This window comes from Anas platyrhynchos, chromosome 15, assembly GCF_047663525.1.
Source record: "Anas platyrhynchos isolate ZD024472 breed Pekin duck chromosome 15, IASCAAS_PekinDuck_T2T, whole genome shotgun sequence".
NCBI lineage: Eukaryota > Metazoa > Chordata > Aves > Anseriformes > Anatidae > Anas > Anas platyrhynchos.
The window spans coordinates 3,248,382-3,263,325 of record NC_092601.1 but is presented as its reverse complement, the minus strand read 5'-3'; the positions used below and the strand labels follow the sequence as shown (position 1 = coordinate 3,263,325).

Here is a 14,944-nt window from a genome sequence, read left to right as displayed (position 1 = left end):
ACGAAGCTGGTGAGGGGCCTGGAGAGCAAGTCCTATGAGGAGCGGCTGAAGGAGCTGGGCTTGTTCAGCCTAGAGAAGAGGAGGCTCAGGGGTGACCTTATTGCTCTCTACAGGTACCTTAAAGGAGGCTGTAGCGAGGTGGGGGTTGGCCTGTTCTCCCACGTGCCTGGTGACAGGACGAGGGGGAATGAGCTAAAGTTGCGCCAGGGGAGTTTTAGGTTAGATGTTAGGAAGAATTTCTTTACTGAAAGGGTTGTTAGGCACTGGAACGGGCTGCCCAGGGAGGTGGTGGTGTCACCATCCCTGGAAGTCTTCAAAAGACATTTAGATGTAGAGCTTAGGGATATGGTTTAGTGGGGACTGTTAGTGTTAGGTTAGAGGTTGGACTAGATGATCTTGAGGTCTCTTCCAACCTAGAAATTCTGTGATTCTGTGATTAGATTGTTAGTGTAGATAAAATTGATGGGAAACATTGGTTTTTAAACTGCAATTCCATGTCTGATTTTGACCTAAATTTCTGAATGTAATGCAAACCAGATACTTAGAAATGCTGTTCTAGAAGTACACAGTGTTTCCTGGAACAATGCAGTAGCTGGGCAAAACCAGCATTTTTATCTTAGCTGCTTGAGGTCTTCGGGTGTGTTGCTTAAAAATTGTCTTCTTGGGCTTCTAAATTAGTGCATCGTACTGGGAAGATTCTTAAAACATCAACCTGAATCATTGAGCAGCCTTTGTAGAGTCCAAAACAGTAATGGAAGGATGGCCCCAGAGACAGGATCTGTGGGTAGCTTTCCCAAAAATAGATCCTAGGAGTTCTGACAAATTCCAGTTTTCATGGGAAGGTTGAAAGCATAGAAAGCCTGTCCTCCTTCCTGAACACCTGGGGTGTATTTCCCAGATAATCCTGAATGCTCAGGTGTTTCTCGTGGATTTCAGTAGATGGCAGTATAGCAGTACATGATGTACGCTTAGTAAACTAAACTCGTTGCAGTGATAAAATGACAGGAAATTTCTCTAATATAGTAGTTTACATTTTTAATATATGTAGTGTGTGTGTATATGTAATAATTTAGGTTTTTATTTCATTACTTTGCTAACTGTCTGCCTTTCTTCCATCCATCTTTTTTCTTTATTATTGTTTAAAAGGAAAAAAAAAAGTGAGGAAAGGAGCAGTTCTTGTGTTTTAATAAAATTCTCATTGCCGTCTTTAGGACAAAAGGAGATAATCTTTAGTGTAATTTATTTTGAAGAAAGAAGAAAAATAGGAAAATATGCTTCCTTGACTAAGCAGAATTCTGAGATGTAATACAAGGTTTACAAATTTTATGTAGCTTCCCGTTACCTGCTGTTCTGTGTACTTTTTTTTTAAACTTCACTAGAGAGCATTAATATCTTGCCCTGTAAGGTGGAATTTGCCACCTCTCCATTTATTATTTCCATGCTTGAATGGTCAGAGTATTGATTAAACTTGGCCAAGATGAATGAATAGTGTTTGACAGTCCTGATTATTGACCATGAAATTCCTTCCCAGGGGTCTGTAAGGTGTCACTGCAGACAACAGGAAAGCTATTTTCTGGGTAGATCTGCATGAGCCTCTTGACCGGAATTGCTTTTCCATGTTGGCTACTGTATGCTTATCTGTTTTTTTTTGTTTGTTTGTTTTTTCTTACTCTTCACACCTTTAACTGTCAGGTGGTTCCTAAGAAATTCACTGGTACCATAAGAAGCACCATGGGACAGGTGTTGCCTGATGTTTCTTTCTGTGTTAATATATGCATAAGCATTTGTAACTCACTTGGCTAGTTTGGGGTTAGTTTTGTTTGTCACATTCTATTTAAAATTTATTTTCACTCTGCATTGGTATTAAAAGGAAATTTTGGGGTTTTAAAAATGTATAATGATTAGAAATCATGTATGTGTATGTGCATATTTACATTAAGTTATTGAGTAAAGACAGCCACGGTATGGTGCACATGGAAGTGGCAGGGTAATGTAATTAATTGTAATTTTTTCTCCTTTAGGTACATGTATCATGTTTTGACAAAAAATACAACAGTAACAGATCACAACCGCAACCTACTGGTAGAGACTATTCGTTCCATAACAGAGATCCTTATATGGGGAGATCAGAATGACAGCTCAGTATTTGAGTAAGTACTCCTCAGCAGCTTCACCTCTGGACCTGGTTTTAAACAGCTAATTCTTCTAAGACAGTTTTCTACTAACGTTCATGAAATGCCAATGTCCTGTAGTGGAGAACTAAACAGGGTCATATTTTTGTCTTATGAAATAGAGAATTTACTTGTGTTAATGGAAATGTTCCAATTTCAGAGCTATTCTTATATACTGCATTTGCTTGACTGTCAAATCTTTTGACAAACACAAAAATCTGAACTATTTTAGGGCCACACTTCCTTAGCACACCTATTAATATCAAATGACATTCCTTTGTTCATTGTAATTCATATGGCACTCTAAATGGATATCTCAATCTAGCTATGATACACAGAATTTTTGTTTAGGTATCATTTTAATCCTTGTAAAACAGAATGATAGAAAAATAACTTCAAAATGAATGTTCGTAGTTGCAAATCTGATGCTCATTGCTTGGCTGTTTGCTTCAAGACTGTCCTTTATGAAGGCAATTTGTGATTGAGATAAGGAAAGCTAAGGTGTTTGGTATGCTTACTTAGGGAGTGGTTAGTTTTACAAGATTTTAACATGATTGGGTTATGATGTGAACTAAGAAAACTTCTGATAATTCATATCTATACTGAAACTTAATTACATTCCTCACTGCCTTCTCTTGTTGGGAGAATTTTAGGGATGAGCAATTTTTTCTATAGTTAATGCAAAAAAACCAACTAAAACATAGGTTTGCGTTTGTGATGTTCTTACAGGAAAGAGTCCATACTTCTCTCTTTTAAATTGCATGCATTTCTAGTTTAAGAATGTTTCAAGTGTTCATTTCTTTTTTTAAACTGAACAATAAACCATGAAGTGCCTGATTCTGATTTCTGCCTTCTCTTTTTGTTCCTTGTCTGATGCAAGTGACTATTAAACAAAACAATCTAATTTGGAAAAACTCTCTCCTTCAAAACTGATATCAAGGCAGGAAAGCTAAGATTTTGTGTTTTTGTTTTTGAAGTATATCCAACTTACATTTTGACAACCTTTTACTGCATAATTTGTGTGTAAATGCCCTAGTTCTTAAGGTTTTTGTTGATACCCATCTTACACAGGAGACTTCGCACAGTAATTCTGCATAAATGTAAAATATGCTTTGTCTGACATGCCTAGAATCAACCCTGATCCTAGTAAAATTATCATTTCATTAAATACAAGTGACTTAATGACACCTCTTCACTTAATTTTAGCTTTTTCTTGGAGAAGAATATGTTTGTTTTCTTCTTGAACATCTTGCGTCAAAAGTCTGGCCGTTATGTGTGTGTACAGCTGCTGCAGACTCTGAACATCCTTTTTGAGAACATCAGTCATGAAACATCACTGTGTAAGGACACATTTTAAAACTGTTTAGGATTAAGTGATCAAGATTTGATTGAATTGACTTTAATGCAATTTAGTCCTAGTGACCCCTTACAGAATAACCATCTCTACGTATTACTAATAGTCTTTTTAATTGAAGACAATCTCAGATGTTGTAATTTGACTCTTAAGATGTGTTTTTAGTGTAAGTTTTCAGTAGTACAGCAGTACATGTTGGTTACTATTGAAAAAGTTTACGTATTTCAAGGGTTTCTTCCATTAAATTAGTTGTGGTCTGAAGTTTGCCTTGCTGCTGCAGGTTATTCATGCAGCTTATGCTCTGTCTTCTAATGTGTACTAGAACTGTTCTGGTATCATTGGGAGTGGCATTCAGTTCAGAAACACAAAGAGGAGAAATAATTAATAATTGGTTAAAAGTACTCCATGACTAAAGTTGAAGAAGTGGTATGACAGCCTTTGCAAGGATGTGACTTTGGGAGGAAAAGAGAGAACTCTGTATGTATATGCTGCTGTTTATGTTGTTGTAAGTGTTCTTTACTAATAAATTGAGAAAGTATATTCCCTTCTCAGTTGACTCAAGGTCTTTGGAGCAAAGATATCTGTAGGGAACAATAATACAAAAATACAAACGTTACTGCATGCAGCCGTCACTTGAATTATTTAGTTAAAAACTGATGTCTTGAAGCATCAATAAGTTTGTTCCCAGCTGGTACTTTAAATGTGGGTAGTTAGCTTAATGATTTTTTATTAATCTGTGTGATGTCTCTTGTTTTTCAGACTACTTGCTTTCTAATAACTATGTAAATTCTATTATTGTACACAAATTTGACTTTTCTGATGAAGAGATCATGGCATATTACATATCATTTTTGAAAACTCTTTCCCTGAAGCTCAACAATCACACTGTACATTTCTTCTACAATGAGGTGAGTGGGGGAAAAAAGGAATTACACTATAAGGATGAGAGGACTTTAATCAAAAGCGGGCAGCAATTTGGCACATATTCTGTTTAGTCTCTTGTCTGAGCATGACTTGTTTGTCCTGAGTTTTTTTTATAATGGTAGTATCAATAATTGATAATTATGGTGTGAGAATCTCTGTGGAAGCATAACAAAGAAGGTAGTTCATAAAATCTCAAAGTTAGTGGTATATTGGACTGCTTCAGAAGTTCTGATGTCTGCTTCATTGAGAATTCAACTTGCTTATACCTTGTTTTCTGTGCTTTTATGAACAGGATCTTTTCTGTTGCATCACTCATTTCTAAGAGGCTTAGCCAAAGTCTGAGAAAAGCTGATTGATCAAAGGCCAAAGTTGAAATAGGCTTTTCTTCTATCCGTTTAATTTTTTGCCAGAAGAGGGTGGTAAAGCTCTGACTATGTGGAGAGTTAACATGGAAACCTCTTGATGCTTAAAGCAATTCATTTTAATTCAGAGATACAAAAGCAACTGATTGTGCATTGTGAAATAATTTCAGTTTCTTAAGTAGAAGGTAAATTTATTTGAAAAATAAATGGAATTCTGTATGAATAATATTTTCTAACAAATATTCTGTACGTGTTGTGGTTAATTAATTCATAATGCTTTCTTTCCTCTTGTTGCAGCACACTAATGACTTCGCTTTGTACACAGAAGCTATTAAATTTTTTAACCACCCAGAAAGCATGGTCAGGATCGCTGTTAGGACTATAACTTTAAATGTCTACAAAGGTATGGTTTCTATATTAACAAAAGGCATGTGTACAAAAAACTTGTTTCATTGTAGTTTAAGTTCTTTAAGCTTAAGGGAGTTTTCTTTGTGTTATGAGATTGAAAACATTGCAGGTTGACATGCTTCAGGTACATAGTTTGATTTTTATGAAGCAAAATCCTAAGCCTGCTGTGTGTACTTGTAAATAGTTCTATCTCCTCACAGATGAAACTGGTTTAAGAAGCATAATGAAATAGTATCAAGCATGCACAAGAAACTTTTGCTTCCCTTCAAACAGAGGTCAGAATATGGCTGTATTTTAAAAAAGCGAGGGAAAAAAGTGTTTGCAGAATATCAATTATTTTCTTATGAACTTGAGTTTTATAATATATGAAACAGTAACCTTATTGGTTATATCACTTTCTTTTGGAGTTAAAATGCATTAGAATATGACTGTAGTATTCCTAGATGCTGCAGCCACTCTAGTATAAAGACAGACCTAGGATATTTACAGAGGTGCCCAGTGAAGGCTGGGAGGCTGCAGTAGCAAATTACAGTATTGGACAATCCAGTAGGACATAAGGAGAAAAAAAAATCATGGAGAGAATAGAGAAGCATTACAACAGTTCTTGTTTGTTTTTTTTTTTTGTGAGAAGTTGAGTAGTCTGTATTGTTTGAGATCTTCAAAACTCAGCAAGGACTGATTAAACTTTGCAAGTTCCTGAGATTCCTTAAGATTAAACTCAGCAAGTTCCTGATTAAACTTTGAAGTTAGCCTTGGTTTGAGAATGGGTTTGCACTAGCCAACTTTCAGAAGTCACTTCCCACTACATCTTTGTCTGGGTTCATAAATTCTGTAATAGACTGAGAATACCACAATGATTTCAGTGGGGAAAAATTGGTGTGTATTCATAATCTACTTCAGAAAGCAATATGCTGTAAGTTAGTATGCAATATGAAATATATTCAGTGTAGTATTTAGTATCTTTTAATCCGTATTTAATACAACTACATTTTGACTTTACACAACTCTCTATCAATAACAGTTTGCCAGGCTTCATCAAAAAGTATAGGATCATTTTAAAGCCATAAACATTTTATTTTGATCATAACCTGGATAGCCTCTATAGTAGTTTGGTTCTTTGTAGCGTTGACCACTAGGGATGGTTTTTCTTTTGTATATTGAGAAATGAGCACTTGGTACTTGTTTCCTGCTTAAACCAGCTGTGAACCCAAATGCGTGCTCACAAAAAGAGGGAAGTGCAGGCTTTGTTATCCTGTTTGTGCTTATTTCCATGACTAAATATTTTTATGGTAAAAATACACTTGTTTAGAATTCTCGTTGAATGTTGTAGTGATGTAAAGATTAAAGTTGAAAAACACAGCTCAGATGAAACCTCAAGGTTTCATAGTTCTCTGACTACCCATTTGCATATGTTCTGATCTAACACCTACCCTGTATCTCTTAGTTTAGATGCTTTGTGCTTTAGCTTTTTAAACCGTTCTGGAGGATGTCACTTTCCCAGTTCCTAATCCTGTTAACTGTTGTCTGTTTCTTTTGCCCTTCCTTCACTGATGATTCCTGTGTTCCTTAATGCAGTGTCATGTAAGTCTAACTAGCCTGACTTTCAGCATTACTGCTTTGTTCTTCTTTTTTGTTGTCTTTTTAATAAAGAATGTCGTAAAAAAAAAAAAAACTTTCTGAATTCTACTTGATTTATCTTCAGACATGTAAATGTATCTTGATATGAGGCTCATTCAAGCCGATTAATAATTGATTTGATGCTTTTGTAGATATCCATTTCATGCATAAAATCATATCAGGTATAAACTCATGTGGAAAAGTTGGTATGTAATCAAAATTCAGAAGATGCTTTCTGTTTCTTAAAAACAAAAAAAGAATGGAAACTGATTTTTCTCTTTTACAATTTCTCTTCAGTGGACAACCAACCTATGCTGCATTACATTAGAGATAAAACTGCTGTCCCTTATTTCTCCAACCTTGTCTGGTTTATTGGAAGCCATGTGATAGAACTGGATAACTGTGTGCAGACTGATGAAGAGTAAGCTTTTTAAATGACGGGTATTGAATAAAAATATCTTTTCCCAGACATCAATGCTCTCCTTACTTTGTAGTAGTCCAGCAAAGTTAGATTCTGAATGTGTTTCTTTGCTGACATTCCATGCTTTTCATTCTCACAAAGTTATTTTAGCGATGCTCTAGATTAATATTGGTTAGTGCTGTGTGCCCTATCTGTGCTAATATCCGTACAAGTAAAATATTGTTTGGCAACATGCTTTTTCTTCATTTTTGTTGTAATTTTGCTAAATTTAGTAGATATTCAGAAGATACTAAAGGTACTTTGTGTTTCTTCATCTTATTAATTTCCCTTTTTATGTTTCTCTTCTGTGTACTATCCTAGCAGAACAGCTCTCTGTAAAGGTACTCTAGGGGAAAAAAAAGATGAACTTTGCTTTATATGTGAACTGTCAGAACAGAAATTCCTATGTAATTCACCACTATCAACTATGGAAATACTTTCTTGCTTCAGATTGTCTGTGGTTTACTACTTACCCACTTTATACTGGGTAGCTGTTTGGTACTTTCTTAAAATGAAAAGGCAGAAGTTAAATAAACAGATGTCATCGGGTTTTGGAAACAGATCTAAAATTTTTTTATAACCGGCTTCTGAAAAGATACTGGCAGTAAAGAACAAAGTTTTGTAAAAGTAATATTTCTGAGAACTTGAGGAGAAACATATTTGCAGCCTAAAGCATATGCCTGAATACTGTTTTATAGCTGCACTAGTGGAATGTACTGACAACGTCTGCTTTAGGCAGTTGATATGTACAAGACAATTGATGGAAGGGAAGGACGTGAATTCTTTCGCTAAGTTTTTAAAATTTACTTAGCTGAGACTTTCTTTCTGCTCTGTTTTTCAGGCACAGAAATAGGGGCAAGTTGAGCGACCTGGTAGCAGAACATCTTGATCATTTGCATTACCTTAATGATATCCTTATAATTAATTGTGAATTTTTAAATGATGTTCTGACAGACCACCTACTTAATAGGCTCTTTCTACCCCTCTATGTGTATTCATTAGTAAATCAGGATAAGGTAAGTTAATACCTGCAAATACTTAAGTTGTAAAGTAATTAATTGCTTTCAATATGCATAGTGATTTGTTAAACAGGTGCATTCAGTAGTAGATTCAATACTGTTGATGCCTATGTTTGTATTTTGAAACAACTTAAATGAGATGACTGTATGGGAAAGTTAAACTATTTTTGTACATCAATGTTTACTTGGTTTATTGAAATATCTGCCGAAAACATTTTTTATATAGATAACATTCTGTTGTTTCTGAGTAGCTAATTTTCAGAGATTTCTTTAATGAATGTTATCAGAAGAAATCGTTGTGAAGGAATAATTGCATAAGGAAAACCAACATACTCCTTAAGTACTTGTCTGTTAAAATGTTACTAAAGTGACCATGAAAGGAAGCGATCAACAGCCATTTCTTAGGCGTGTGGAGTAAAATACTTAATTGGAGAGTCTTCGTTTGAGATGATGATCTTTAAAATTTACTTTTTGGTAAACAGTGGTTAGTGAACATTTTGTGATAGAATGTAGAACAATAAAATGTTACTTTTTTTTTTTTAATATAAAACATTTACACTGAATAATGCTATTTGTAAATAAATCGTCATTTCTCATAACTTTTCTTCCTTAGGGTGGGGAGCGTCCAAAAATAAGTCTCCAAGTTTCTCTCTATCTTCTTTCTCAAGTACGTATTCAAATTATTTTGTCCTATTTCAGAATGTGCTTTGCAGTACTGTTATAATTTGTAATAATTACTGTGTTTTGACTATTTTGGCAAAAATATTAAAGAAAATTTGGCAAACATTGTCAAAGACTTGCCAGTTTTGATATTGTAAAAAATAAGTTAATTGTTCCTTTTATAGACAGAGTAAGTAGCTTCTTCAATTAATACCATTCCTCTGAAGGATCCCATAACACATGGCAGCTTTTGGAGCATTCATTGTAGGTTATGTACAACACCTGATAAAACAGTGCACAATAGAGCTAGGCAACATTTGAGAACAGACTTTAAAAATCAGAGGTGAAATTTAGCTAGATGCTGTATTGCACTTTGAATCTGCCTAAATCTGTGAAATATACTAGGTTTGAACTTTCCCTCTTTGAAAAACAGATCTGTTTTATGCTTTGTGTTTATATCTCATGTTTTTTAAAAGTAAACAAATAAACTTGTCTACACCCAAACTTTCTCAATACTTAAATTTCATCATGCCTATAGCTTAAATCTGTAGCTCTACAATAATTGGAATAATTATAAAAGTACCTGTTGTTACTCATTTTCACCTGTTCCACTTCATTTCTAATCTGTAGTGTGTTTTTTTCCAAATTAAGTCATAGTTGTGCATTTTTTGATTGTAGAGAATGTCAAATATTGTCTTCCTATAGTCTTCTGCACATTGCTGTGAGACTTAATTTTTTAAAGTATGTTTTCTGAAGTTAGTTTTGATTTGTATTTCATAAAATTTATACTTTTTTCTTTGAACTTTTGATTTTACATTAGTCATTTCATTGTAGTCTGGCCCATAATTCTATCTTTTTTTTTTCTGAAAAAACGTTATTTGTCAGGTAAATGTAACTTAATGCTTAATTTGAACCTAGAATTTGAACCTAAACATTGCGGTGTTATGGGAGTTATTAATCACATATAAAGTCTTGGGAGCAACAGCTTCTGGTAACTAAAGTGATCTATGTCATAGTGTTTTATACTTCGAACTCTTTTAACGTCATTGATCTCAGGGGAAGTATTGAGTAGGTATCACTTCAAGATTTACATCTATGTTCTTTCATAAAGAAAAATGAATCTTTTCCTAACCATAACAAATTGGGAATGGATTTTTTGTGCCAGGATAGGATGGGATGTAGAAAATCAAGCTACTTTTCTGTAACTGGCAGAAATACATCTCTTTCCCTCTTTGGATTGGGAACTGGAAAAGTATAGACCGAGTATCTGAAAACCCATCTGACTATTTCTGTTACTCATACTAGACACATTTTTTTTTTAGGGATTACTAACATATTACAGTCAAGTGCTTGAGAGTGTCATACTAACAGATGAAAATCCATTGCTATTTCAAAGTGAGCATGTAAGATATTTATGCCAAAATATTCCTGTGTACAGTCAAGCTATGTTTACTGAATCAAAATAAGCTTGAGTTTAGGAAGTTGCAACAGACTTCAAAAATACTTTGAACAACCTTGCAAAGTTCTACATAGATCAGCATATACTGCTGTATGCTAATCATCACCTAGGTTTTGAAGGTCTGGCATGGGTCTGTCTTTAATCAGAAAACCTGTGGACACCGTATTTAGCTATATGTTGTTAAAACAAGGCTTAGCTTTACTAATTTGGAAATTATTAAGGGATTTTTCAGTTAGAACCACTGTTTACAGAATCACAGAATTTCTAGGTTGGAAGAGACCTCAAGATCATCGAGTCCAACCTCTAACCTGACACTAACAGTCCCCACTAAACCATATCCCTAAGCTCTACATCTAAACGTCTTTTAAAGACTTCCAGGGATGGTGACTCCACCACCTCCCTGGGCAGCCCGTTCCAGTGCCTAACAACCCTTTCAGTAAAGAAGTTCTTCCTAACATCTAACCTAAGGTTAGATGTTAGGTTCTCAGCTGTGTTATTTCTGTGAAGAGAATGGATGGAAGCTGATACAAGGTCATTGTGGCTGGACCTGAGCTGTCTCTGTCTGGAAGTCTGTTGTTTGCCTTAAGCCTAACCTTGTACACCTTGCCTCAAAACAGAGTGCTCAGTGTAAACAGAGAATTCTGGTAAGGCGCCGTAATGCTTCTGGGTAGGTGCTTAGATGTTACAGGCAGTAGTGCCATTATTCCTGTATTACATTGCTGATTTGGAGCTAGAAATTGTGACTTTATAGCTAGAAAAGCTGCTTCTGATCCAGTTTAGCCTGCTGCATGATGAATTACTGCAAAATAATTACATGCACAACAGAGAACTGGAGTACTGCTGGTTGTTGGCATGCAGAAGGGTCAGTGGATGCTGTGTGCCATCATCAATTTACATGTTTTCCTAAAACAATTTCTATTGAATAATTTTAATTTACATTCTTTGGCTATAATATCTCATGGCTTTCATCATAAAGCTGATGACAGAGAATTTCTGTATCTCAGAAGGAGAGAAGAATATAAAAAAATTATTCAAAGTATGTAGTTCTAAAATGTAGGAAAAGGACAAATACCTGTATAGAGGATTATGTCTGATTGTGTTTTGAAGCAAATTTCATGACCTGTCAGTGTTTACATATACAGTAACGTCAAGATAAAATAAGTGTCAACAAGGTCAAAAAATTACTTTCAGTGACTGAAATTATGAAACTGTATGCGTCTTGTAATACGTGTCTGATGTTTCTTTCTATCCTTGTCTTAATAGGTTTTTCTAATTATACATTATGCCCCTTTGGTGAACTCATTGGCTGAGGTTATACTTAATGGTGACCTGTCAGTGTTTTCTTCTAAAGTTGAGCAAGATATTCAGAAAAACACAGTAAGTGGCCAAATAATCTTTGAAATTTTTCCTTTCTTAGAGGCAGATATTTAATTTGAAACACAATCAGAATAAGAATACTTAGTTCTGCTGTCATGGTCAGACACTGCAAAGTCTTCTAGCGCCTTTGATAGGACACTTTTATAATCAAGTCCATGGTCAGTTTTGGTTATTGACTCTTTGCTACTGAAATAAGGATCAGTCATCACAGGTTTCCTATACAATTATTCCCTTACACAGTCTATAGTAGAAATGAGAGCCTTAAAAAATATAACTGGCTTTATGGTTAATCCTTGAGATATAGAATGAAATACATTTATCTGAATATTCCTAGTGTTCTAGTAGTAAAACTGATGACCAGTGAAAGCCCATCAGTGCAAACAGGAGAACATAGACAAGCCACAAAAAGATGGAAATTGTATCACTGTCGTTACCCTTCTACTGTCAGATATAATCACATGGAGGTGGATGTTGCTAGATGCTGCTGCTAGTGTTTTTCTGAGATCGTTGTATATATGATTTTTCTCTTTTTCTGTTGGCTTCAGACTGTGAAGTGCTTTCTTATTAATTTTAAAGGCCTATTTGGGGACAGTAATAATAAGGGGGTATGACCTTACTTTGGTTAAAAGGCTTCTGACTGTAGCTTTGTCTAGAGGGTGAACTTGTCCCCTGAGGCCTGACTGTTCGGTTAAGAGTTACTGACTTCATCTTTAATTTGTAACAAAGAGTAGATTGATTCTTGTAAACATCCATTCCCATTAGCAGCTATAGCTCAGAGTTTCAAGGGGGACATATGCTAGAACTCTTACAAGTCAACTTTTCTCAATTTATTTCTATTCTGTGATGGAAGTTACGTGGGCTGATGTTTGCCAGTAGCTTTTGGCTTCTAGTGTTTATATAGTTGACATTTTATGTTTAGAATCTAATTATTTTTTTTTTTAGGAGAAACTCTTAAGGTGGAATGGTGGAGCTGACTGAGTATTTCGAGATAAAGGAGTCTCTTATTTGTGTTAGGAAATGTCTGACCTTCGCCTAGTTGCATGCTGAGTGTTGTGTTACTTGTGCAAAAGCAGTTTTGTAACTAGGAAATTTGTGGTGAAAGGGTGGGGAGCATATCTCAGCATATCAGGAGTGAGATTTTTTTTTTTTCCTATCACAGGTACTGTGCACAGTTGCAAAATACCTGTAGCGTGTGTTTGTGTGCTTACACTAACGTGAGGGTTATTAGAGGGCTCCTATAAATGTCTGTTCCTCTGCTCTCTTTTGTTTGTAATACTGTCTATGTTGCTGCTTCTTACTGGTCTTAAAGATGTGATCTCATGTTATATACACTGGGGGTTCTGTCCTACCTGAATAGCTACTTAAATGAGAGGGGTATCGGCTTTCTAGGATAAATCCTTAGCAAAACATAGTTCTCTGTTACTAAGAGAGCAGAGTGGTAGGTATGGAAAAAACTTCCATGAGGGAAGCTTTATTTTTTAGTAAATTCAGCTCTGTCCTTCAATGAAACCTTAAAAGGGAAGCATGTATGATCAGCAAGTGTACTGCTGGAACCTGGTTATTTGCAATGCTAGTAATTTCAACGACTATTTTTCAGACTATTATGTGTGTCAGAATCGTAGCAAAGTTGTTGCTGTGGTGCATTCTGCTGCAAAGAAAGGACAGTTTCATTGAATAATGGCAACTATTTAACAAGCTGCTATAGAATTGCTTGTTCTGAGGCTAATGGAAAAAAGTGATGAACTATTTTTTTTGTCTGAGAATAGATTTGTTTGTTCTTGTATCTAAATTTATCTCTGACTACTTCCTTTCTGTTATAATTTCCCATGGTAATCATTTTGATACTCCCCTAAACTGCTTGTTTGAGGGATAATTCTTGGTTATGGTGAGTGCCAGTTACCCCTGAAGTGTACCTTGTAACTCCAGCAGCAGAGATGTCTTGAAATATTTTAAGTGTAATTGTCAGTTTCTAATTAACATGCAGTTTCTAAAAGCAGAAGTAGGTAAGAATCTAATGTCTATATTCATCTTCCTAACAAGATGAGTTAAAAGTAGAATGAGATGTAGAGAGTAGGGACTGAGATAACCAGAAGCTGGGTCACCTGCCCTCATAATAGGTGACTAAATAGGCAAAGAATACTTAGTCTAAGAAAAGGAAAGTTGAGTGTTGCAGTTGTTGTGCATAAATACAACATATACAAAGTTATTTAGGGTGAAGGAATGATGGTAGTACAGGAGCAAATGGTACTCTTTACTGGAAGTTTTAGTGGAAAAAAAATCAGGGACAGATTCAACTGCTGAAAGCTTATGCATTGGCAATAACCTACTCATGGAGATCTGCAGAACATCATATGGAATTAATGATTGCTCAAACTCTGTTGAGCAGCTTCTCCAGTTCGAAACAGCGAATTAAGATGCACTTCTCTTTATATATTTTTCACTTTATTTCTGCTATTAGATGTTATCAGAATTTTTTTTTCTCATGATGAGCATTGAATATGTGTTGCCACCAGAATGGATTTAAACATGTTAGCAGTTATCACACTCAGTTTTACCTTATTTCCTGTGAGATCTGTTTTCCTGCATAATTCGGATGTGGGCCACTTCTACCTATTTTGTGTTTCTTGTCTAACCTACTTTCTCCTTCCCGTAAGAAGTTGTTACTGGTACTTATGGTTTGTGCAGCTTATGTTGGTAAAATAATTGAAAATATGTTGAAATTAAAAATATGAAATAAATATCTTAAAACGTGTAATCAAACTATATACTGTATAAACTAATTTTAAATCTGAATTTTTAGATTATTTTAATATGCTATATTTAGCAACACAGGATATATATATATATATATTGACCTCTTCTCAGCATTCTTTCTGGCAGTAGACCAAACCATGGTTCAGTGCTTATCAGCATATCACTGTCAAATGGTCCCTTCTGTTATTTTGCTCATATGGCTAGTAGAAGTATATTAGAAATACAAGGATGTTAAGCACCTGCACTCTTAATGAAGGAGTCACAGAATTCTGTGAAGCAATTGTAAAAAGTAAATGCAGGGAGGCAAAAATCTAAATGCTTCTTGCAATCTGCATACTACATATTTATTTTTTTTCCATAAAGAAAAAGACTTAATATG

At 35.0% G+C, this 14,944-nt stretch overlaps 1 protein-coding gene across 9 annotated transcripts in view; it reads left to right on the top strand.

The window, feature by feature from the left end:
* The window catches only part of CLEC16A (C-type lectin domain containing 16A), an 87,403-nt gene that overhangs the window by 5,749 nt on the left and 66,710 nt on the right, over positions 1 to 14,944 (top strand). For 8 of the 9 annotated variants that reach the window (XR_011803638.1, XM_072023931.1, XM_038187103.2 and 5 more), the window contains exons 2-9: positions 2,022 to 2,150; positions 3,378 to 3,511; positions 4,285 to 4,433; positions 5,109 to 5,214; positions 7,134 to 7,257; positions 8,138 to 8,312; positions 8,929 to 8,982; positions 11,698 to 11,811. Coding sequence is in view for 8 of the 9 variants with exons in the window: in XM_072023931.1 (XP_071880032.1) it covers positions 2,022 to 2,150; positions 3,378 to 3,511; positions 4,285 to 4,433; positions 5,109 to 5,214; positions 7,134 to 7,257; positions 8,138 to 8,312; positions 8,929 to 8,982; positions 11,698 to 11,811 (985 nt within the window). In the remaining variant the exon portion in view is untranslated. The remainder of the gene's footprint in view (positions 1 to 2,021; positions 2,151 to 3,377; positions 3,512 to 4,284; positions 4,434 to 5,108; positions 5,215 to 7,133; positions 7,258 to 8,137; positions 8,313 to 8,928; positions 8,983 to 11,697; positions 11,812 to 14,944) is intronic. The other variant, XM_072023930.1, reaches the window with a different exon arrangement.